Here is a 26,453-nt window from a genome sequence, read left to right as displayed (position 1 = left end):
ACGACTGTTGGACATAATAAGAATGTGTTTTGACAAGTCAACACCACATTTGGACAAGTTAACATGACGGTTTGACAAGTCAACACCATGCACACTTGGACAAGATAACACGACTGTTGGACATAATAAGACTGTGTTTTGACAAGTCAACACCACATTTGGACAAGTTAACATGACGGTTTGACAAGTCAACACCATGCACACTTGGACAAGATAACACGACTGTTGGACATAATAAGACTGTGTTTTTACAAGTCAACACCACATTTGGACAAGTTAACATGACGGTTTTGACAAGTCAACACCATGCACACTTGGACAAGATAACACGACTGTTGGACATAATAAGACTGTGTTTTGACAAGTCAGTACCAGATTTGGACAAGATCACATGACGGTTTGACAAGTCATCACCACATTTGGACAAGATAACACGACGGTTTGACATAATAGGACTGTATTTTGACAAGTCAACATCAAATTAAGGCAAGATAACGACGGTTTGACAAAATAGTACTGTATTTTGACAAGTCAACACCACATTTGAACATGATGACACGACTGTTTGACATAATAATACTGCATTTTGACAAGTCAAGACGCTATATTGACAAAATATTAAGACGGTTTGACATCGTTAGACACCTGAACAAAACAGAAAGAAATGTAACAACGTAAGACAGCTATGGCGTTCCATACCCATTGCCGCACACTTCCTACGCTCGAATACCTATGAATAGAACGAAGTTTTGCTGATGCAATCGAAGGGGTATATAAGCTCAACATGAAATGATCACGCAGACAAACCGTGTTTGAGCTTTAAAGGATCAAATTCCATTGGTGAATAATTACAAGATAATTATAGACAGTGCTCCGCAAATATAAAGTGAATGACAAGAAACGGGAACTCGCACTATACGCCTGAGACGGTAAACATACTGTTTCATTTTAATAGACCGATACATTGGCTTTATAGATAACCATGTATAAAAAGTAGTGGTTTTGACGACCGTTAAGTTGCTATTCAGCTGTGATATAAGATTTGTATCGCTAATTTGAAATAATTTGTTTAAATGAAAACAAAATAATTATATTACAGTTGTAATCGTAATCGTTTTATTCATCTTATGGTTCTTATTTATTATAAAACTATTAACAATACAGACACATTTTAATAATAATTTTACACAGGATGTTCTTGCATGTGGCTGCAACAGAAAATGGAGTGAAATAACATCTGGATTAAGTCTGCTATTATTTTAAAATTGAATGGCTAGAATAAAATATCAACGATATGTTGTTTGGAGTTGTTATATATTTGTATTTTATGCTACATTTTATTATGTATAACGTGTACATAGATTGCAGTTGTGCGTTATAAGTGAGTTATTTAAATTAAATCAATCGATTCGTTTGATAGCTGAGTGTGTTAGTTTTCTCAGACACGTTTTACCACTTATATAGATTAATTCATGAAGCACATGATCTTTCGGTTTATAATAATATGGTAATTAACTTATTTTAAGTTTGCGAAAAGGTCGATTTATGTGACTTATTTTTAGTTTGCGAATAGGTCGATTTATGTAACTTATTTTTAGTTTGCGAATTGGTCGATTTATGTGACTGATTTTAAGTTTGCGAATAGGTCGATTTATGTATTTACGTGAATATAACACTTATATATGCCAATACCACATGTAGGGGCATGTCGACGATTTATACGGTATACTATTTTCAAATATAAGATGATCTTTTAACAAGTATTTATTTAATGCACATGTGTCGTTTTCAAAAACGGCTTATACAGTTGTTATTTGTATACTGTACAAAGTTGATAATGATATACCGCCACACACATGTGAAGTTTTAATATCGGGAATGTATTGTAGTAAACATGTTATATAATTTTCGGATTTTTTTGGGGCTTTGACAGGCACTATCGAACACTATTTTGTGGAGACTTCTATGCATATTTTTCGAAATGGCTCATCAGTAAATATAGTTATACGATAAATATATTCAGGAAAAGATTGAGTACGCATTGTTTTGATAATTGTCGATGTCAAAGGGGAAGTATCGTCGATATTCTCCTTTCAGAACCAAAGATCACAGAGTATAAACTTTTGTTTATGTAGGGGTATTATTCTCAAATGTTTTCTAGTAACATCACGTTTAACTGTATTTCGCAATTTTACATTGAATTTCGTTTTACTGATGTCAATAATAGTGTTTTTAGTTCGACAAAAATAAGTGTTAAGCAATGTTATTAATTATAAGTTACGGCGAATCTCACGTTTAATAAAAATTGACAAAATAATATTAAACATTACATAAATTATATAACTCTGTAAGAATTATTTATATAACTTGTCGAATAACCCGATGTGTCGTTGTTATAATTCACAACTATAATGAGTAGATCAAGGTAAGCGAATTAAGTTTTATTAAAGTATTAAACGTATTAAAGTGGGCTGGGTTTGTAAACAATCAATCTAGTATTTCAAGAGCAACGTCATTTTATTGATTGTACTTTGAAATAAAAATGCACTTGCGGACATAAGTTAACAGATCGAGATGCATGGAAATTTGATTTTTTTAGAAAACCACCTTTTAACAATAATTAAGGAAGATCCTCATATGACAAAAACACAACCAATTGAAATATGTTTGAATTGGTTTATCATTACGACATACCAGGAACTCGGTAGGATTGTTTTCAATGGGACTTAAAGAGAAATCGTTATCAGACAATCTCAATAATCACGCAAACATTTGAACGTATACATGTTATGCACTCATTGGCTTTATGATCGATCCAATGAAATCTCATTTTTTAATGCGTTTTGAATCATTGAATCGTATGTTGTAAAAGTGTAAACGTGTTTTACCAACCGATAAACCGTCAACATACAATGTTAGGTCTCTTAATTTCAGTTAAACATGTATTAATTGTGCGTATATGTATGACTCACTTTCTCTTCTGCTCAAACGTATTCAAACAACATGTTTGTAAGCAGCTGGTGCACTTCTTCAGCAACATACGCCCACACTTTGAATCAGCAGACGATTATTCCATAAATCGTCTATCTTACGGAGGAGTCCCGATTTATCACGATTGGTACGCCCATTGAAATGGATGATGCAATGTTTTGATTCACTGCGCCCATGCGGATTAACGATTTTCCCACGCTACCGAACAGCGTTTATTGACGTAGTTAATCAATTGTATGACTCTGCCCTTCTATTTTCCACAAGCAGCCAATGCATAGAGTCTACTAACTATCGAGACTTCCACTTCATATACATGTATGCTATTGTCTCATGTATTTGGTATAAACAAAATAAAGATTATTTCGCCAACAAAGGTGCATTTTAATGTTTAATGAATGTTTTCTAATATCGACTCTTCCAAGTAAAAGGCTTGCAATTCTCTCTAAAACATAATTAGTTCATAAGTATTTGAATAAAAAAAGTAGTTGTATCGTTCAAGATTAAATGTCCAGCGTTACAAGTGTATCAATTGACTTTATATATATCATACCATCGTAATGTCCGCTCTCGGATGCATACACTGTTTTTATGTGTCAAATATGCATATTAGTATGCATATTATGAATATTAATATATATCGATTGTAAGTAGTAATTGATCGTTACCTTCTAACAACATATCGAATAGTTATTTTAGGCATACACATACATATGCTTTTTGACAAGGTTATTCCATGCAAGACAAGTGTTACCGGTCCTTACTCGGTTTTGGCGCATGCAACATAAATGTGCTGACCATGGTTTATATATATAAAGGATATATATGATAGTTTCTGATAATAACTTTTATCGAGATAAAAAAATCAGTTCAACACATATTCATTTAATTATTTTTCAAAAGGGTAGGCTGTGAAACACTAATTTGCAATACGTTTTTTTTGGAACGCAAAATACATGTATCACAGTGTTAAAATGTTCAATGTCCAAAAAACTCATAATTATTTACTGAGTATAGTTGTCAAATGTTTGATCTTCAGAACAGCTGTTTTATCCCATCGGTTCGTGTGATAGAATGATACAATGTATAAAAGAACGAAACTTCGAAAACATTTTCTAGAGAGACTTTGTTTAGTCTATTATTTAATAAAATAACCATTGCCTACACAAGACAAGACTTCAAATATCAGTTGACAATTATTTATGTTAGTCAATTAAAAAAAATTAGATGTCATGATTAATTTGCTGTGCTGTACTGGCAATTTCACCGCTTGACAGATGTAGACGTCACAATGATTTTCCGAGTATACTTAGCACCCTTTTATTGCGTGCCTTCTTGCAATTAAGCTATTGAGAGTTGTTTAACAAGAACACAGAATTGTCTACATTTCAATGTAATTAAGGTTTCGCAGAATGATTGTATGGACTTAAAACGACTATGTTGGAGTGTGCGACTGGTACTTTCAATAGCAGTGCATGCAGTCTATGATCATCTATATAGATCCTCATAGACTTTGTATGATACATGCAGAGATGAGCTTATGAATGTAGAGTATCATCGTACGAGTATTAAAATCTGTTCTCTAGCATATCGACTGCATTGTTTGAAACTTGCAGCAGCACGGTAAATCAACTCAGACTATTAGATCGTTGGCATTTGCACAAAATGTCAGACGGGTTTTATTGTGTTTTGCTATATAAAAACAAATTTTTGAATATGCACATACTTCGTAATGTCACAGACTCTGTTTGCATACTGTTACATAAACGACTATGAAATGACTTCGAGTTATCAACATATGATATCGCACTTTAATAGTGGTTCTACGTACATTTACATGTACACTGTACATATGTTCATCCTAATATGCAAAACGCAAACGAGAAAAGTATAAGAAGATGTATCAGGAAATGTTTATAATAACTATGCAAGTATTAATACTATTATAGCTAGAATATTTCGTCGAATGTGTATACATGTATATAATAATCATTGCTATTATATAAATCAAAGCGCTGAAGGCACTGAAGTTATTCACTGTTTTATACTATATCGCAAGTTTGAAATGAACAAAACCCATTCAAATTTATAAAAAGTGTGTCTTGAAGCACAGTTTGAGATGTGTTTTTTTTTCAATCATTCATAAAAAATAATTTAAGCTTCATTTTGGCAAAACAGGGCTTAATGCATATGCATTAATTGTCATCCCACTACCACAGGCTGTCTTAAAACAAGAATAAACACCTTACAATCAGAGAGTGTCGTCCTTGATTAGCGTGTGCGCATTGCACAGGCTAATCAGTGTGCACAGGCTAATCTTATTTGACATGACATACATTAAGCGCCGTTTTCCCTGAAGCAGTCAATATGTACAGATTTCAATGATACAACATAGACTGGCCAATGTCGTCTTACAAGCTGTTAAACACTTTTGATTAATACACACACTGCAGTAGTAGAGCAGACGCTCTTAGCATTCGTCGTCTGCATACTTTTACTGCAGGTAGTGTAGACAGGCTGTAGCTATCGTTCCTAGCGAAGCTTTCAGCAGACTGACTTGAAGTTATCGTTCCTAGCGTAACTAAAGCAGACTGACGTGAAAAACTGCCTCTCTACATTAGTCGTGAGCTAACGCTCACTACTAAAAAGCAAACGCAGACTGTTTGTTTATTGATTCATAGCAGACAAGCACATGGGATTATTTGGGGTCACCAGGTCAAAGGTCATTGTAACGATAGTTGAAAATCGTTTCTGATCAATCTCGTCAACGAATTGACCGATTGTTTGTGTTATCTTTGCCGAAATGAAGCAAAGTCAAAACGTTTACACTTACTTATTTTAACCTTTTTTCATGTTATTAGTATTGCTATGGATGTTTTTCGAATTATGATTTCTTATGTATGTTTGCGTTTTGTGTGTTCTTTCAGGAGCAGGAGGCTGGTATGACAAAATGGCTGTTCTTCAGTGTAACTATATGTGTACTGGGCAACTCTTTTCTGTACGGGTATAACATCGGAGTAATCAACTCTCCGGCTAGTGTAAGTAAAGGATAGTTCTCTTTCAGTAGACACATTAAGCAGATAAATTAGCCGCTTCGGGAAACGTAACACTAAAATACAAACGAATTTAGTAATCAAAATGTATTTAAGAAATGTGATATTAATGTTACAATTGCTCAAACATTATTCCGCTGAAAATGTATAAACTAATTACTTAAAGTAACATTACAACTCAAAATCAACGAAATTTCGTACAATATTTCGTAAAATAAAGCTAAACAATTAAAAATCATTGTTCCTTATGGCCATTGTCGAAATTTCAACACCAGATGTGGTCTAATAAAATAGATGTTTGTGGATACAAAATGCTCGTTTTTATTATGGTTTTAACATGGTATCATTTTAGTGTTCGTGTGTCGTATCAATAGATATATTCGCAGGAAATTAACATGGAATTTATTGTGGCCACAAATAAATAAAAACGAGCATTTTGTATCTACAAAATCTATATAATCATACCACGTCTAGCGTTGAAATGTGGCTATTGCTATAAGGAACATTGATTGTTTAGGTGTTAACTTTATTTTACGAAATACTTTACGAAATTTTCGTTGATTTTGAGCGTTATAGAGACTTTACAAACTAGTTTTGTACTTTTGTATCTTCAACATGAAAAACAAAACACTTTAACCACACATTTTTCTAAGAACACTCCCGAGTACTTTTTCTTTCGAAGGAAGTTTTGAGAAATGTCTTCCTCTTTCCTGGTATCCATTAAGAAATATCGATTGCCTGTCACATTTTGTAAACAAATAACGTTATCAATAGCCTGACAGCTTATGAATAATCATTAGTCTATTTGGTTCCTCGTTTGACTAATCATTAGTCTATTTGGTTCCTCGTTTTGAATCGCTTGTATGCGGAAGTAAATTGGTATTGTGTATTGCTATAGATCAGTTAAATAAATAAATTATTTTCGAGTAGAACAATAATTAATCGATTTTTCAATAATAATTTTTATGTAACTTTATCGTCGTAACATTTAACAATCTACCCATAAACATGGTTGTTCCGCTCTTTGTATTTTTAAATGAATCTTAAATTAATGCACATCATCTACTGAAATAAAAACTATTGCTAACCATTTTATACTTGATAATTCTGGCAAAATTTTTACAATATTTTGATTGCTATTAAATTGTTTCAAACTTCATTATTTGTTCCATTCATGGATTTATTTTGTCAATTTTAAGAGTTTTGTATTACGTTAAACGGTTAACAACGTTAACATTTCCTTTCGATGTTTCAGCTTATTAAAACATTCTACAGTCAAGTTTACCTTGCTAGAACTGGCAATGAAACTGTATACAATCCGTCCGACAAGAGTCTGTACTACGCGAAGGACGACAACTCTTCCACTGTTACCACCACCTTAGCCCCCGTGGTTGTGGTCACTCTAGGTCCAAAAGGGACAACAATTCCGAGCAATGACACCCCTCCTGTCGTCGTCGTCCGTCCGCAAGGTCTTGCCAGATCACCTGATGGTACGCAGCTATTGCATGATATATAGTTGAAATGATACGTTTGTATACATTCTTTGATTGGATTCTTAATAAAATTTGATTTACTTGTATAATATATGTTTTTTTTTAAGTTTAATTATAAATGTATGTTAAATAATGTTAAAAATCTGTTGTTTATCAATTAGAAATTGATAAATATTTGTTGATGGCAGTACGCATGATTACAATGGAAAAGAATTTCTGCATCACACTACCATAACTCTAAAATACAGTTTCGGTCATGTTTTTTCCGTCTTTCTGGATTTTGGTAAAATCTTCGTTCTCCATTGTAAAAGTGTTGATTTATTTTTTAAACGTTGTATATTCAGTGGTTAAAGGCGCAATTTCTGTTATTGCAGATATCGATAAAGACAACTACATTGAAATCATGTGGTCTCTTACTGTGGCCCTGTTCGTTTTCTTTGGTATGGTCGGTGCTTTTACGTCCGGCAGAGTTGCTGACCATTTTGGCAGGTAACAGCACCTGTTTTCAAGACCATGCACCATTAAAATAAAAATATACCGCTATGAAATTGGGCACTTGCTAAATTTAAGGACCCAGTTTAATGATTCAACTGCATGATCACGTTGTTGATATTTTATGTTTGATATTATTGTAGATCAAAAAACTTATTTTATCCAGTTTGTGTTAATTTTAAATTTCGTATATACTATATAATTTACAGCTCTGGTGATCTGTTCGAAAATAATATCAATGTTTTGGCCATGTCATGAAAAGCTGGTTGCCTGATGCACATATGTATAGTTTGTATACACGTGTGTTTTAAAGGTCTGTGTAAATGGCAACACGTGTTGTTTTGTTTACAGAAAAAAGGGCATGATCATAATGACGATATTTATGTTCATCGCGGCAATCTTTGGCGGTATTACCACCATGGTGAAATCGCCGGAATGTTTGATGGTGTCGAGAGTGTTTGTCGGCCTTCACAACGGTAATACAACTTCATCGTGTCCTTGGTTAGATATTTAAGTGATTTGGTATTTTATCAGAGATTTACAACTTTCGAAAACAACTTGTTTCGACAATGGTATGCGATCAGATTAATCTATTCAACACATTATCGGAACAATTCGATTACATTAGTATTTAGTATATATTTATCAAGTACTGTAATTCTGATTTCCATGTTTGCCCCTTGAGCCTATATTGACAAATTGTGGGACTAGATTTTTAAAAGTTAAAACAGAATAAAGTATCATTGTTTTTAAAAAAGCTAAAAACAAAAAACTTCTTACTCATCGCAACATTTGTCATAGTATGAAAACTGTCTTAATTTCCCCAATTCCCCCACCAGGTGTCACTGTAAGTCTGGCGTCTCTGTACCTTGCCGAGATCTCCCCTAAGAAAATCCGAGGAGCCATCGGCACGTGTCATCAGCTCTTCATCACGATTGGCATCTTGTGGTCTCAGATAATAGGCCTTCCAGATCTCCTAGGTTTGTTTTACTTTTTGTGTTGGTGGTAAATTTTCTTTTATCTTACATGAATATTCTTTCATATTTTTCCACTACAAAGGCGAAATGTTTATTTCATTTATTAACAGTTTTTTGTTCATCGTTGATATAAAACCGAAGATAATTGTAACATCTGTCCCATTTGAATATTCATTTAGTTATTAATTACCAGATATCGTATGGTGAAAACAAAAAAGACTGTACAGAGCATAAACATATAAAATTAATTTAGAGTTACTTCTTCGCAAAAAAAAACAGTTGGGATATCACAATTTTAAATGACCCTATTTACACAATTAAATGTCATCTGTCCTTCGAAAATATCATAGAAGGCCAGTATAGCGCAAACAATGCATCACGTTCCCTGCATGGATTTAAATAATTAAATACTTTGATAATAAGATAAGCCAGATAAACTAACCAATTTTTGTCTTAAACTCAGTTTACCGAAAATGCATCGACATCTTCCGTTGTTCACAGTCCAAAAGAATAAATGATACCTAGGACTAGGGTAAAATGTAATTATTATGAAAAGAGAATTAGTTACACCGTAAGGCCAAAACAATAAATGAAAAACTGTTTAGAAAGAAAGTAAAAATAATCATAATCTAGCAGCTTATCAAGACTTTCAGCACCTGTGTTTCAAGTCTTGCCTTACCATACATTTTAAAAGAAACTATAAGCAGCACATATAAAAAATATACCTAAATCCCTATAACAGTCATTTGCTGTGTACTTCCTTCTTAAATTACGCTAACGCAATTCTTGTGGTATGTTTATCATGAAACACTTTATTCTTTTCTTGCGGTAAAAACTAGACTAACTTAACTGTATAGCTTTAATATCACTGTAAACAGAATTTGTCGCTCGCTCCTCTTCAGACTACGTCCTGTGTGTAACAGAACCATCATCTTTTGCTAGCGTTCTTGTCATCCATCATCGAAATCAGAAGCATTATCAATTATTTCATACTGATTATTTTTCTCTGAAATGCCGATGAACTGTCCGAAATAGTTATGCTTTTATAACAATGTTGAGTTTTATATTTAAGCTCTTTCAGTAACTCTATGGTCCTGGACTAAGGTCAGAAAATGCCCTATATTAAAGGTTCTGAATTTCTCTCATGAATGCCCAACTGCCTTCTGTGTTTCTGTCTACTTCTCCATATTATTTCCCTGTCACGTCATAATCATATTTTTAATATTCACTAAACCGTGTTAAAACAGAGCGGGCTTTCTCGTACAATCTTTACATTCTCACGAAAAATGATGTGTTTGTGAAACATTCATACAACTTAATTGCATGTTTTTACTTTCACAATGTCTTTGTCTTTTGCGTTTCTTCTGGCGCATTCGCGTTTATTATTACCTTATTGCGTGTATGTAGTTCACGATGCACCGTATATGTTTTTGTCTTAAAAAAACTTCTCTGCTCTTGAATGAGCTACTCTAGTATATAGTTTTTAAACAGTATCATGTGTACCTCTTGATTATTGATCGTTATCCATGTCATATTTACTTATTTTTATGAAAAGTTTATTTATATCTGAAATGAAGCTTTAAAACAGAGGCAGCAACCAAATACGACCAGCATTGTTTGAAATGTCCTTTCAAAAAAATGTCATTTTAATGGAATATTCCTGTTTTGGATCTTGAATGATTCTTCTACTGTAAAGGATTCCTAAAACAATGCTTCAATCAGTTAACAGAAATGTATAAGAACTAGACACGGATGATTACAATGCGTTTCTATTGCTATCTCTATCAGCTAAATGGGAAAGTTGGCCGTGGCTCTTTGCCTTCAATGCTGTTCCGGCCCTGGTTTGTCTGGTGGCCTTTCCTCTATGCCCTGAGAGTCCAAGATTCCTGCTGATCAAGAAAGCAGATGAGGATGGAGCTAAAAAGGGTAAGGATTTTATGTATGCCTATAATAATGCGACATGACGACGCGGTCTAGTTAAATGATACTTTTAAATAGGATGTGGTAATTACACGACTAAGGTATTAATGTAATAAATGTTAATTGAACATGCCATACCGAGAAGTACCTTTATATGAACTTCAGTAATGTTTGTATAGTTGAAATCAACTTTTGTAAGGTTTAGGTTTGCATATTTGCAATATTCAGTAATATTTGCATAATTATGTTACTTTTTTGGACTTAGTATTCAATATATTTATTAAATCTTTGCTGCACTTAGTTAGCTTCTATCGTAAAAGTTTGTATTCTGCTTTTCCATAACAAACATCGCCAAGAGTTAAGTAAAGTAGACTTTGTACATACATTTATAATTTTATAACTTTCAAGGACGCAATTGTAAGCCCTTACAAATCGCCTGTCTGAAAGTATTGCATTCTGCGTTTCCATAACACAATTTCCTGGGCAAGAGTTGAAGTTTTCATACATGTTATTGATAAATCTTAATCTATGAAACACTTACTTTTCTAGCTCTGGTGAAACTTCGTGGAACATTTAACGTAGAGAACGAGATGGAAGAGATGAGAATCGAGGCTAGGAAAGCCAACACACTAGAACAGTTCACTCTGAAAAAACTGTTGACGACTCCGGACCTGAAAATGCCTATCATCATCGCTTGTACCTTGCAGGTGGCCCAGCAGTGGTCGGGAATCAACGCTGTAAGTCTCGATGTATTTGGTTTTTGTTTTGGATTCACACACACGATTTATTTTGATCCTTCGTATGGAACAATGTGCAACTGGTTTATTTATTTTAGCATTCAGTCGTTTTTTGAATTTGTTGACAATAAAATTACAGGTCCTTTCATATCAAATGATCAAACGCAATACTTTTTGTATTATGAAAATAAATCTTATAAAACGGTACATTTTTATCCCCATCCTTTTTGAGAGGAAAGTTTTCGGTCTGTTATTGAGATAAAGCACGTGGGCAAAAGTTCCATGAAACTCTCCAAAGTTGTTGTGCAGGATATGTTTAAAGTGTTAACTGTATTGACTGTTGAATTATAGCACATATTTATTTAAAAAACATAAGTACAGTTTACTCTATTTTGTGTGGCAGGGGAGAGCAGTGCGTTTTTATTTCATGTACTGAATTTACATGTTCAAGAAAGCCTATAGTCCCTCTCTGAAGCAAAGTGAAAATGAATGCAACCAGCATGAAACCCAAACAAATTTTTTATATGGTTTTCTACTCATTAGTGTCTTAGTGATAGAAAGGATTTAAAACTTGAATCTGGTAAGAATAGTCTTAACATTAATTTAATTTTTAAGGGACTACACACGCGCCAAAGCTCTTATGTGATTGATCAAAGGTTAAACACGCTGTTCCCTCATTATGTTTCAGGCCATGTCCTACTCGACGTTCATCTTCAAGCAGGCTACGATTGCAGAGAACATCATTCCCTACGTGATCGTGGGCCAGGGTGCCATCAACGTCATTGCAACTATCATCTGCGTAAGACACCCTTCTATGTAGTACTCGTAATTAGAGAGTATTTAGTTACTGTCCTTTCGCACTTGAATTTATCCGAAGAGCTGAATAAACGTTAACACAGCGGTGCTTGCCTCGCCCAAGCTAATATTCTACTTCATTTTTTTGTTGATGCCATAAAAATAGTAACTTGTATTGTTAAGTACAATATCCAAACTTTTTAAATTAACATATTTTAAAAGTGCGTTGTGATGTGAAATAACTCGTACTAATGACTGAATGACGCATCTTAGTATGAAACCCAGGTAATTCTCGCGTGTATTGGTGCCATACACTGAGCACGTAAAAGAACCAAGGGTTCTATTCGCAAAGAGCTAGGGAATCGCACCCGGATATCTTGTATCTCAATACTGTCTCTTCTGCTTGCTGTCTCTTCAGCAAAACCAAAGGAACCCATTGGAAATAAGTGCTTGCACTTTCATGGGTTATCCTTGACTGCAAGGTCAAAATACGACAAACAAACATCGTAACCACAACACAATACCTCCGAACGACGACTTAATAAAAGCATTCAGAACAAAGCATTTTATTCAATTAAATCCATTAAATTCTGTATAAATAACTATGTGATGTTATTGGATTTTTATTCAACGTTTTTTAAATAATATAATTTCAAAGTCCTAAACAAAAATTGTCAGTTTCAATTTTCAGCAATTCGTCAAAATGTTCTGATACAAGCTAATTCACAAAATGAGCCGAAATTGAGTACATAATCAAACATAGCCTTTTTATGTTAAAACACAAACCTACGTTGGTACTAAATATAAGACTTTGTGATCCACAATTGATGTTTAATATCCTGTTATAAATATTACGATATTATTACATGAAAACTGCCATATTCGTTTTCTAAGTAAAAATTTATCCACACAACCATTTCCTGTCGATTTCTCAGTCTTTTAATTATTATAACGCGAAAACTGTTGTCATACTGATCAATTTTATGTACTTATGACTGAATACTTCGGTGGCTTTAAAGGGACCTTTCCACAGATTTTGGCACGTATTGAAGTTTGTCATTACATTCTTTATATTGATAAATGTAAACATTTGATCTAAAAAGCTACAGTAAAAAAAAACAAGAATAAAACTAAAGATAGAAAAAAGAAGAAAAGTACCCCTCAACTGAGCTCGAACCTATGTTCGACAAGCATATTACCAGAAGACACTGTGAGCTTTATGATGTTTGCTGCTCACCGGTATCTGTGTTGGAAATGAAGCCTTTTAAAGTTAAATGTTTTAAGAAAGGTATTTATTAATTGCTGATTGTTATAAGGAACTATGCAGTAGACAAAAAGCGTATCTGAACGGTAAATGGTTCAAACCGGATTGCGCTTGTTTACAGGTGCCGCTGATGGAGAAGCTGGGTAGAAGACCGCTTCTGATCTGGCCTATGTGTGGTATGGTCGTCTCCTTTATCGTCCTGACCGTCTGCCTGTCTCTGCTTCAGTCCGGAAACTATCAGGTACGTCACGTAGTATGAACACCGTGGAAGGCAATCTAATGATTCACATGGATTCTTATTTTTAAAGCTGCAAATTGGTGGCATGCACATTACAAGGGAATTCTGTTTAGAGCGGTTTATTACCCAATTGCATTTTGCATATACTTCATGCGATCATTTAGTTCATCTTCTAGGATCATCATTTTGTATTTGATATTACTATAATATTTGATCGTGAAACACAACGTCTAATATACTTTTGAATTAATCAAGTGATGAAGGTGTATTGAGTCGCGTTCTGGGACAACATAATTTAATGCGTGTGGGTAAAGTGTCGTCTCACAGTCTAGGCAGTGACGACATTTTCTTTTTCACGTTTTTTATTTATATGAAGTCTATTCTAAACGAAAATCTAGTGAAGGCGGAACATCTCGTATCTAATTAGCCGGTGTAAAAGGGTAATTTGGTTCGACACTTTACGCACATCCATTTAGACCAGTTTGTACAATGCAAGACTAGTAAACTGTTTTCTCATTGGCTACTTTTCTGTTTCCAGTCCTCTCAGACCACTCTTGGAATCGTTTGTATTTTCGTCATGATGTCCTACATCATCGGATTTGCAGTTGGATTAGGTACGTCGTAGTTCTAAACGAGCATATTTGTAAAACAAAGTTTGAAGCTTTTGAACAGACTGAGATGTGAACATTTATGCCAAATTCGCCCTGTAAGAGAAAAACAAAATGTGATATAATTATGAGAAATTAAAAACATTAATAATTTTCAAAAATTTGACGCAATATGATGTTGTAAATTTAACTAATGTTATTGTAAAAAAAAATGATGCGTGAATATTAACCCCGGCTGATGCTGAAATAAAGCATAATAAATTTCTCTTTGGGTTATTTCGACAATGCACGGCTTATGACGTGATATATTTGTTTCATAATTTTATTTTTTGTGCTTCAACAGGCCCCATACCGTTCATCGTCTGCGGTGAAATCTTCCGTCAAGAGCCCCGCGCCGCCGCCATGAGTCTCGCCCTCGCCTTCAACTGGATCTGTAACTTCATCCTCATGTTGACCTTCCGTTTCATTCAAGTAATTGTCAATTATCCCTTTAATAATATATAGTTCGTGATAACATATTGCATTCACTTCATCGTCATGGTGACCGTCTGCTTCATTCAACCAATCGCCTGGTCATACGGTTCATTATAAAAAAAAATGTTAAACTGGATCGGCAACTTCATCCACAAGGTTACCTTCCGTTTCATTCAGGTAACTGTGGGGTCATATAGTTCATTATAAATATTTGCGTTAAACTGGATCTGCAATTTCATCCACGTGTAAACCTCCCATTTTATTCGGGTATGTGCGTCATTATATTTGTTTCTAAATAATTGCGTTTAAACTGGATCCACACGTTGATCTTCCGTTTCTTTAATGTAATGGTGAATGAATCGTCATCATTACATTTCTCTTACATCACAATTTCTCCTACCATATATTACTATGTTATTATTATATCCCCATTACCATTGGTAATGGGGGCTATATAGGAGTCACTTTGTCGGTCCGTCGGTGTGTCGGTCTGTCGTTCTGTCCCGAAATTTCATCCGATCTTCTCCAAACTTGGTCACAAGTTGTATCTGGATGATGTATACGTCAAGTTTAAATATGGGTCATGCCGGGCCAAAAAACTAGGTCACGGGGTCACTTAGTGTGTTTTAAACCGAAAGTTTGTCCAGACCATAACTATGTCATTTATCGTTAGATTTTAAAATAACTTGGAACATTTGTTTACCATCATGGGACGGTGTGTCGCGTGAAAAAAGTACGTCGATATCTCCAAGGTCAAGGTCACACTTGGAGTTCAAGGGTCAAATGCTTGTCCGGGCCATAACTTTATCATTTATTATGAGATTTTGAAATCATGTGGCAAATTTGTTCACCATCATGGGACGGTGTGTCACGCGAAAGAATAACGTCAATATCTCGAAGGTCAAGGTCACACTTTGAGTTCAAAGATTAAAAATGGCCATAAATTAGCTTGTCTGGGCAATGACTATGTCGTTCATTGTGAATTTTTAAAATCATATGGCACAATTGTTCACCATCATTGGACGGTGTGTCGCGCGAAAGAATTAGGTCGATATCTCCAAGGTCAAGGTCACACTTTGAGTTTAAAGGTCAAAATGGCAATAAATGAGCTTGTCCGGGCCATAACTAGGCCATTCATTGTGAGATTTTAAAATCATTTGACATATTTGTTCACCATCATGGGACGGTGTGTCGCGTGAAAGAATTATGTCGATATCTCCAAGGTCACACTTTGAGTTCAAAGGTCAAAAATGGCCATAAATGAGCTTGTCCTTGCCATTACTATGTAATTCATTGTGGGATTTTAAAATCATTTGGTACATTTGTTCACCGTTATTGGACGGTGTGTCGCGCTAAAGAATTACGTCGATATCTGCAACGTCAAGGTCACACTGTGAGTTCAAAGGTCAAAAATGGCAATAAATGATCTTGTCCTGGCCATAACTATGTCATTTATTGTGAGATTTTTAAAAATACTTGGTACATTGGACGATGTGTCATACGAAAGAATTATGTCGATAACTCCAAGGTCTAGGTCACACTCGGAGTTAAAAAGTAAAAAAATGGCCATAACTTTGGACGGCATGTCATGCGAAAGAATTCAAGAGTTCAAAGGTCGAAATGGCCATAAATGATAATGACATTATAATTCTTAAAAATCGCCATAAATTGGATTGTCTTGTTTTGTAAAGACAGCATGCAAAATAGTCTGTGTCAATGCGGCACGTGGGGGTATACGTCACGTCTGTGACAAAGCTCTAGTTTGTATAATAATACCTAAAATCTACACCTATAACTGTTTCATAATGGCATTTTAATTTAAATACAGTTAATTTTAATTTTTGGTCAACATCTTTTTGAGCACTTTGTCAATTTCATAAATTTTGCATGATGAAAACACATATTCTTCAAGATAGTGCTTGAACTAACCGATACAATATTTTCATCACATATATTGATTATTTAGAGCACTGGTTTACAATATTGTGTAATTGTCTTATGTCTGGAAAATGACACAGTTCTATCGGAATCAATTACTTCCCGGTTTAAAAATAAAAACAGTCAAATTAACTTGTAATTTCAAACACAATAATTCCAGAAAGCGATCGAGTCCTACACGTATCTCATCTTCATCGTTATCCTCGTGGCTGCCATCATCTTCATCGTCATCTTCGTGCCAGAAACCAAGAACAGAACGTTCGACGAGATCGCGGCCTCAATCGCCTTCGGGCGAGCCAGGCGGGGAGCCAGACACGGACAAGATGGCGAGGAGTTGCAGCCAATGGGAGGCGGGCAACGGGTTTAACGTTAGCTATAAACTAGGGTGTAAACTTTTAGACGGTCGATCAAATATTTCCTTCTAATAAGATTTATTTTTAATATGGGTGATTGTATTATGTAATTAATCGGTTGGATTACGTAACACCATTCTAATAGATTTATTATAACTTTATTTCCCATTGTGTTACTTGACTTAAACAAAGTACAGCTCTATAAAAGTAATAGCATGATATTGTCATAATTATGTGCAGAATATAACCAAGTTCACCAGCGTATGTTAGGCCATTAAATACATGCCAAGTTGGGTCCTTATAGTATGCAGGTACGCTATGGAACTTTGTCTGAACCGAGCGGTATTTGAATCTGAGCGAGTAGGCAATAGAAGTGTATTATGAAGGGCTCATGGGTAGATGTCATAATGACTCTCTTGCTTCTCCAGCTATCGCTCCTCGAACGAATGAAAAGTGTACAGAGGTGAATAGCGTTTCAAATCGGAAAGCTAACAGATCGTCCTGAATGCAATACTATTTGAAAATCAAATGATATCAAACGGTATGATTTAGTGTTGCAGGGTTGCTTAGGTTAGTGGGCAAGTGGTTCGTGAGAGGGGGGATAATTAAGTGTTGCTTTTCTCGGAATGTTAAAATGTTGTCGGATATTGTTATAATTATTAAGGGTTATGTGAAACTATAGATGTAGTAACTTAAATGTCGTTATTCATTTGTGTTAATTATTATTCCATCAAATTCTAAATAATATTTCATCTCTACAATCAAACTCTATGGTTAAAATAACAGAAAACACAGAAAATAACACAGAAAATAACAAATAAAAGGCAAATGATGCCAGCAAGATTTTTTCTCCCGATAATAATGCTGGGGTTTAATTAGTCTTATGTCATATATTAATCAAGATCTGTTAATAAGCAAAACGTGAATGTATGTTAATCATGCACACAGTCTGGGTTGAATCTCGTATATTTTTTTCAAAAAAAACGGAATCGAATCTCTTGATTTTGAAATTAACATATTTCCTTGTAGATTACGAGATATGAATCTTAAAATGGGATTCATCATTTCATTTGTAAGTGTGTCAGTTAGTGATTTATGTTTTTTGTACTGTGCGGCTTTCTGTGAAATTAAATATTTTTATGCCCCCAGATCGAAAGATCGGGGGCATATTGATTTTGGCCTGTCTGTCTGTCTGTCTGTCTGTCATTCATTGTGTGTGTCCCAAAACTTTAACCTTGGTTAAAGTTTTGCAATAGTTTTTGCATTATTGAAGATAGCAACTTGATATTTGGCATGCATGTGTATCTCATGGAGCTGCACATTTTGAGTGGTGAAAGGTCAAGGTCATCCTTTAAGGTCAAAGGTCATATATATGGCTTCAAAGCGGCGCAATAGGGGGCATTGTGTTTCTGACAAACACATCTCTTGTTTCTGTCTAAATTGTGGGTTTTAAGCTTTGTGTACCTTATAACCGGTGTTCTCAAGAATGTGCGAATCTCAAAATGGGATTTTGAATCATATAACAAGTAGAATAGCATTACACACTCATTTTCATTAGTTTATTTATTGCGTTAGCACATTGAGCGAATGCATTTTATTTGTTTGACCAAGGTGCTATACACTGACCTCATTTATGAGTAACATTAAGCGCATGACTATTATTGAGATTGCTAGACAAGTTTACGAAAGTGTCAAACGTTATAATTTTTTACCGGATTAGTTACATGAATTGTAAGTAAGAAATATTTTGTGATTACAGCACAGTCATTTAAAACCTTGTTTCAAGATGTAACGTTTTTTTAATGTTCAACCAGTGTAACAATCTTCCAAGATTACCGATTGTTTGATAACCACATATTAACCAATTTATGCCAAGTGGACTCTCCCATCGTTCTTTATTGGACCAATTTATTTCCAAAATTAGAGATGTCTAGTATATTTATTTCTATATTTAGAATATTTCTTACAGAAATTCCTTTAAGCAAACAGCGCAGACCCTTATGAGACGCCGCATCATGCGGCGTCTCATCTGGGTCTTCGCTGTTTGCCAAGGCCTTTTTTCTAGACACTAGGCATAAATGGGTTAAAGAGAAGTCTTTGCAAATAACATGATCGTTATTTGTTTTGCACAATAACATGAAACAAATATATTGTAACGTCTTTATAAGTTTAGTTATGCTTATTCTGGTTTTACTTGTACTTCTGTTTGTCAATTGTTTCCTCAAAGAGCACGATGTTTTAGGTCTGAAATTTTACATTTTACACAATTATTTTACAATACATAGTTTTAATATATCGTTGTTACTTTCTTATTAAATAATTATGTTTTCTTACTGTTTTACTGTTTTATTGTAACTTTTTAGTCAATGTCCAGGCAGCTATAATATGTTGCTCAGACTTTTACAAATAAGTTAATTTGTTTTATTATTAATTCATATTTCATGTGCGTATTTGTGTAATAACTTGGTTAAATGTTAGAAAAATAAACATAAGAATAAAAGTGTATATGTAAATTTTATTTCGTATAAACCTGCATTTGAACACATAGATATGTTTCCAGTATTTTGAAAAATAACACAAGATTAAGTATTATAATGTAGAAGATGTTATTATGATTTTATGAATTAATTGTGTTTACCCTTTTTCCATTTGTCTAGTTTAAACATATTAATTTCAAACCAAACACATATTTTTACATAGAATAACATGTAACATTTATACAATGAACATGTTTGAATAGGATTAGAACGCCAGACAATGTCTTATATACATTGTAGTTATTCTTTTCCATTATATTTTGTTATCCCTAAAAATGTTCAAAATATGTTTAAATGTATATGTGTATCGTATTGTGTAATTCACCTTTAGGAACATATCGAATCGCAGCTCAAGTTCATAAATGGACACTTAACAGTAAAACAAGAATGGCAAGTCTTTTTACTTTTTGTTAAAGCCAAGTAATGAAATGTTTCTTATTCTTATCATAGACCGTACGACAAATATAAGTTACGGCATAATTTTTGGCTGAGGACAAAACTAAAGTTATAAATGAACAATTGGGATACAGATGTTTCAAATTATTTGACATTTCTAAATTAAACTTATTTTTTAGGTCAACGCTTAGTGTACTGTATAATTGTACGGTTACTTTAAGGTTCCGAACGTTGTTAAACACGATTACTCTACCTATGTATGTATGGGCGCTAGAATACATGATGTGTAATATAGCATTCGTGTGTGTTAATCAATCATCTGCAAATGTGGAAGTCTTTTCACGTGTGTAACCTTGTAGTATTGTTTTCAAAAAATAAAATACAAGAAAAATATATAACGTGTTTTTGTTGATATCATACAATAAATTACTTCAGAAACACAGAAAAAACAAACAAACTGTAGAGGTAATATTATATTGTGAGCTTTGTGTGTTTCTAAGTTTATTGAATAATTCAAATTTAGTATTTCCATTACCTCATTTATATTTACATTTTTCTGAAAATCACTTAGTGATACACATAGTACAACAACACGACCGGTTAAACTTGAAACGTTATTTACCTTTCAACCATTGAACATTGTATATTAGGAGCTGTAATTTGAAACTTTCTTTGAACTCTATGATGTATGAATTATTGACAGGATAATGTTTTTGCTAAAGAGACGACAAGCGATGACTATAAACATATACTTTATATGTTGAAAACATTTTTAATTGGCAAAACTTTATCACAAGAATTTGCTTAGCAATCAAAATTTATGTTTCATAACAAAAGTTATTCTTCTGAACTCCACTTTCTCAGAATAGTTTAATTCCTTCGGTTCTATGACAGGAGCACTAGGGCACATGGTCAACTTGTATTTAAATGCTTTAGTTGAAATGCCGTTAAACAAATAGTAAAAAAGTCATAACGAAGATCGTACGTAAATGCAAGGTTTGGCTCCATTCTAATATCTTTTCGTCGTTGAGGCCAAAAAGGAAATGTTATTGGTTTCCATTTACATCGCCAAAAACAGTAAGGGTTCGTAGGTCGGTTCAACTACGTTTTGTTAAAAATATATAAAAAGTACGAATCGGAGTTTTGTTACGTATTATCGCCGTTTCAGATATTGAATACACAAGCCCGAAGTATTAACGAAGTCTGTTTATTTGATATTAAGAATCTCAAGGTCAAAATCATAATCGTCCCATGGAAGAACACCGACTTATTTATGCATGTTAAACGTGATAAATTATGGGTAAGTAGATCTAGTGGCTTAAACGTATGACGCCGGACGGTTAAAGCCAGCATCAACTAGAAGCCTTAATACCGAAGACCAGCATGTCCACCTGGACCACAACCATCATCGCTTCGTGGAATATCCGAACAATGAACGAGACAGAGAAGACAGCACAAGTGGTCGCAGAAATTAGGAATTTCACCCTCAGTGTTAGTCAATCAAGGTGAACTGGCTCTGGACAGAAGCGACTGATTTCCGGTGAGATACTGTTGTTATCAGGGCATGAGCGGGCTAATGCAGCACACAATCAGGAGAAACTCTGATGCTTTTAAAGTCGGCACAGAGGGCAATCATCGGATGAGAGGTGAGAGGCGCACGCACCACGGATCACGACAACCACTTCCCATACACATACGAAGAGGATCAACGTAGACAAAATCCAGTGCTACGCTCGACGAACGACAGCGAAGAGAACAGACGAGAAGGACAACGTTTACAACAAACTGTTAGTGTTCATACAAAACCGACCAAATATAATCATTCTAATTCAACGTAAATATCGACAGTGACAACTGATGATACGAGGAGATTATGGGGAAGCAAGGGTTAGGCGAGATGCCAATAAGTACTTTGCTCAAATTCGTACATCCATAAGGATTTGATATCAGCAGATTCACACCAGAACATTGAAGATAGAAGAGCAAAGACAGCACGTTTCAACATCAGCAGAACACTGGCCGCAACACTGCAAGAACAAGAAGAGTACACAAAAGAAAATAGGAGCGTCAAGCGAAGTATAAGAGCAGACCAGCGGAATGACCTTGAGACGCCTGCAACAGAGACGGAGAGGTAGCATATATCATAGTAGAACTAATTACCATTACTCCATTACAAGGAGATTAGCAGGAAAGTTTGCCATGCTAGAGAGGCTAGTAAGGGACAACATGGGAGGAGTTATTGCAGATGACGAAGGGCAAAAGAAGAGTTGGACACTTCTTTTACATGAGGTACTCGACCGGCCAGCTCCTGCCAACCTAGCAAGAATATCCCCAGCTTAAAGCAATAGAATGAATAGACGAACGCAAATCTGCAGGATCGGACAGCGTACCAGCAGAAGCGCTTAAGACTGACGTCGAGACCAGTGTGGAGATACTATACCCGCTCTTCAGCAAGATATGAGATGAAGATCAAAATTCAACAGAGTGAAAAGAGGGATTCACAATCAAGCTCCCCAAGGTTGGCGACTTCAGTTCGAGCTCCAACTACCGAGCAATCACGTTGTTGTACATCACATGAACTGTTTTAGTTTTATCCTGCTGAAATGAATGAAATACAAACGCCAAGCAGATGGGCAAGACGTGAATGCAGTTGGAGACAGTCGCCCAAAATCGACAGGCTTAGAGGAAGCTGGTTGGCGGCTCATGTCCCAGACAAGACCACAGGAGAAGATAGGTGGCTTTGACAGTAACAACTTCACTAGAATTTATAAGACAACACAAATATACTAAGAATGACCAATGTTTTTAGACTCGAACATGCATTCAAGTAACGTATTTAGATATGATTGTAACACAATGTGCTGTAAGTAATTCATTAATGATTTTTTAATTTTATTTGTTTTAATTCCAATGATCTCTTTGTACGTAAGAAACAATAACTGATAACAAAACATTTAAAACGTCACCAAACACGTGATGCAATGCATTGAACTTTGTAAAGAACTTAAAACATTAAGTAAAATATAACAAAAAGATTCCGCCCTGATACCAAAATAATATTTTTCCCCAAATGACTACATAGAGTTCAAACTTAAAGATACCCTGAAGAGAGATACAGCAATTATTTAACAAGAGATGAAACCTATTGCGTTAACTGCAAGTCACGTCATATATTTATAGTATGCCCAAAAGTTGCATTAACGCTAAAGCTAAAAAGAGTAATACAACACATTTGCCCTAAAACTTATGTTCGTTCCTATGCATTACCCCGCTTTCTTAAATTAATTCTGCAATTAAATATTTGAAAATCAATGCTTTAATGCTTTAATTTGAATCTAATGGTTACTCAATACAAATATTGTACTTGTTTCGGTGTATAACAAAATAAAATACTAGTATAATTTATAAAGTTACACGATCATCTGCAAACCTATAATGGTACGTACTGAAAGCTTATCACAGCAACTTGCGGTTTATTGGTACCAAAAGTTCCATAATGAAAAGTAATAATGATATGTTAATATCATCACGCGTAAGTTGACCTGAGCACGAAAATATTTTAAGTAAAAAATTCTACTCACACACACGGCGTAAACATTTTTTTACACAACGTCTTCTCTGAAACCGCTTGGTTGGCAAACCTTTAGAGGATTGCCAAGGACGGTCCTTTGAAAACATTTTTCAAACCACCTGAATATCTGACTTATGTGTATGCCAAGACATCGAAATATTTAACATGTTCATGGACAACCACCAACGGCCATCTCAAAGATATAGTCCTTTGATAACCCTAAATAAATTATGAAACACTAAATGGATAAAAATCCGAAAGTATTCGTTGTAGTACTCAGAGCTGATTCCATATTACGAAATCCGAGAAAAAACTGCTAATTTGTTTACATTTGTTCGATTGTTAATTAAAACTTGTGTTTTTTCATAGCATAACATAAAGTAGCTGATGGCTAATACGAATTGAAATAGTATTTAGTATTTAATAATTTACATTTTTGTTTCATTTCTTTACAATCTTTGGGTTAGAAAATAAAACCGCCTTGGTGTAATGCACTAGGAAGTTAAGCCTTGATAGCTATGAATTATATATTGAGAAAATGTATTCATTACTTCAGCGTGCTCGTTGAAGTGTGGCCGTCTGACACAATGCGATCAATATAATTAACAAAATCAACTTAGTTTAATCGAGCGGTCGAAATAGTATAGGTACTTCCTTGTTTGTCGTTGCAATAATTGAGAGATAAGTTTGTTAATCTGAATAGTTGCTTATTCTTGCGGATATTGAGTTGTGTTGTCTTCATTGTGGGGCCCTCGTGTGAAAATGATCTGGAAAGAACACGTTCTTATTTGTTTTATGGTAAGTATGACGCAACGTGTCTTACATTACAAGTTGTATCAGCACTAGTGTTATAAATGTATGTAATCGAAAATAACCTGTCCTGAAATAATTCTCCAAGAAACGTTACATACATGGTTCTTTTGTGTAAATAAGTGTTTATCGTGTTATATGTTGACTTGTTATTTAAAAAGTGTTAAAAAACAACAATTGTGTTTTCTTCGGAGTCGTAGATCTGTGTTAAGATATAATGGCGTGTTTTTTACTTTGATAAAATAAAAAAATATGTGCAGCAAATCATTGCTGATCAACTCAGACTTCTCTAGATGTGTTACAGAAACCAGTTTTGAAATATTTAAACAAAAGACGACACAGTTACCAATAAAAGTGCTTTTTTTCAGGTTTATGCGTGCGTGTGCATGGTTTCCAAATGTGATGCAACTGGATATAACGACTCCTGTACCTCCACAACTGAGTGTACTGGCAGTGTTGACCTCATCTGTGGTATTAATCAAGTCTGTACCTGTAACGGCACCCATTATTATAATACTGGATCTTCTTGTGAGAAAAGTAAGGTTTTAAAGAGTGTAAACAATTGCATAGCCAATTAATGACATTTCCGTTAGAATTATGTCATCCTTTCGAACAAGGTTTTTACAGGTTCCAGAAAATAGTGTAAACGGTAGGGTTTTTAATCACATTATATTACCCTCTGACAAAAATGGACCGTAAACAATAAAAAAATAATATAAAAAATGTAACATACAGACTATAGTAGTGAGTTAAGTTGGGATATAAAGCGAATATTAATACAAAATACACGCTAAGAACTGTCTTGCTCATGTGGCTGGAAAAGAAATGTATACAAGTCATAAACGGTATACAACGGCGAAAATCGAAAATATCTATCTCGGCATTGATGTGACCTTTTTGAATTTCACGTTCTAATCCCCTCCTTTTCTTCTTTACGCATACACAATATACTAGAAACATCTTTTTTGTTAAGCGTAAATACATAGATTTTTTTTCTGCAAATTATTTTTTGTCTATAAAGTCACCATCCTTGAAAGAAACTTATATTAAAATATAAAAATAGATAAATATAATTTAATTGAAGCTTAATGGTTATTGTTTTGATATGTTATCACATGTTTTGTAAGGGCAATATGTTCTATTTTAATTCATGCGGTATGAAAACAGACTAATAGTTACAAATCGTTGCTTGCACGTTTTAAAGTTCATTTGACAGTGAACGTAAAAGTGAGATACGTTTTTAAAGAGGTGACATACACAAATCTTTTTTTAATGCACCCCTCTTTTTTCTTTCTCGTCCCCACGCAATACTAACTCGAGCGGAACGACTTACTAAGTCGAGGGAACGAAATATACGAAAGAGGATTAAAACACTTAACTAGTGAGGAGTACAATGAACAAAAGAGCAATGCAGTAAAGATAGGAGGGGGGAAAATTTCAGCTTATTATGCAGTTTACATTATGATTTATGACATACAAAAATATATTAGTAATTTATACAGCGATATTAAGAGGATGTTGTATTACGTTCTTATTTTTAAACTTTGACCAGCATAAATATCAAGTTTATTTGTAGCTTATAATTAACTCTAAAAAATACGAGAATACAAAACATCCGATGGGAAAATTTCATATAAAAGGCTATTTGAAAAAAATGTTAATATGAAATTGAAATACATGAATTATATTAAAAACAGAATAGTTTTAACCTGGCCGTTATAGCGTTGCGCGGCGCCATGCCTTTTTTGTAGCGCCAAGCTGCCCCCGTTCAAAGCCATTTAGCTCCACGCTGCTCTTTCCAAAGGCCGC

General features: G+C 34.4%; 1 protein-coding gene across 4 annotated transcripts in view; it reads left to right on the top strand.

The window, feature by feature from the left end:
• The first annotated feature begins 778 nt into the window (after positions 1–778).
• The window catches only part of LOC127874270 (solute carrier family 2, facilitated glucose transporter member 1-like), a 104,738-nt gene continuing 79,063 nt past the window's right edge, over positions 779–26,453 (top strand). Inside the window, exons 1-13 of one of the 4 annotated variants that reach the window (XM_052418493.1) lie at positions 780–929; positions 5,916–6,026; positions 7,297–7,531; positions 7,909–8,023; positions 8,378–8,502; positions 8,866–9,006; positions 10,792–10,929; positions 11,473–11,660; positions 12,349–12,459; positions 13,841–13,960; positions 14,496–14,571; positions 14,909–15,036; positions 17,138–20,661. In XM_052418493.1, the coding sequence (XP_052274453.1) occupies positions 891–929; positions 5,916–6,026; positions 7,297–7,531; positions 7,909–8,023; positions 8,378–8,502; positions 8,866–9,006; positions 10,792–10,929; positions 11,473–11,660; positions 12,349–12,459; positions 13,841–13,960; positions 14,496–14,571; positions 14,909–15,036; positions 17,138–17,344 (1,734 nt within the window). In that variant the 5' untranslated portion in view covers positions 780–890 and the 3' untranslated portion in view covers positions 17,345–20,661. Of the gene's footprint in view, positions 930–5,665; positions 5,711–5,915; positions 6,027–7,296; positions 7,532–7,908; positions 8,024–8,377; positions 8,503–8,865; positions 9,007–10,791; positions 10,930–11,472; positions 11,661–12,348; positions 12,460–13,840; positions 13,961–14,495; positions 14,572–14,908; positions 15,037–17,137; positions 20,662–26,453 lie in introns of those variants that run through there. The other 3 variants (XM_052418496.1, XM_052418494.1, XM_052418495.1) reach the window with 3 other exon arrangements.

The sequence above is a fragment of the Dreissena polymorpha genome, chromosome 3 (genome assembly GCF_020536995.1).
Source record: "Dreissena polymorpha isolate Duluth1 chromosome 3, UMN_Dpol_1.0, whole genome shotgun sequence".
Lineage (NCBI taxonomy): Eukaryota > Metazoa > Mollusca > Bivalvia > Myida > Dreissenidae > Dreissena > Dreissena polymorpha.
The sequence above is the reverse complement of the archived record's forward strand: the minus strand, read 5'-3'. Positions and strand labels throughout refer to the sequence as shown.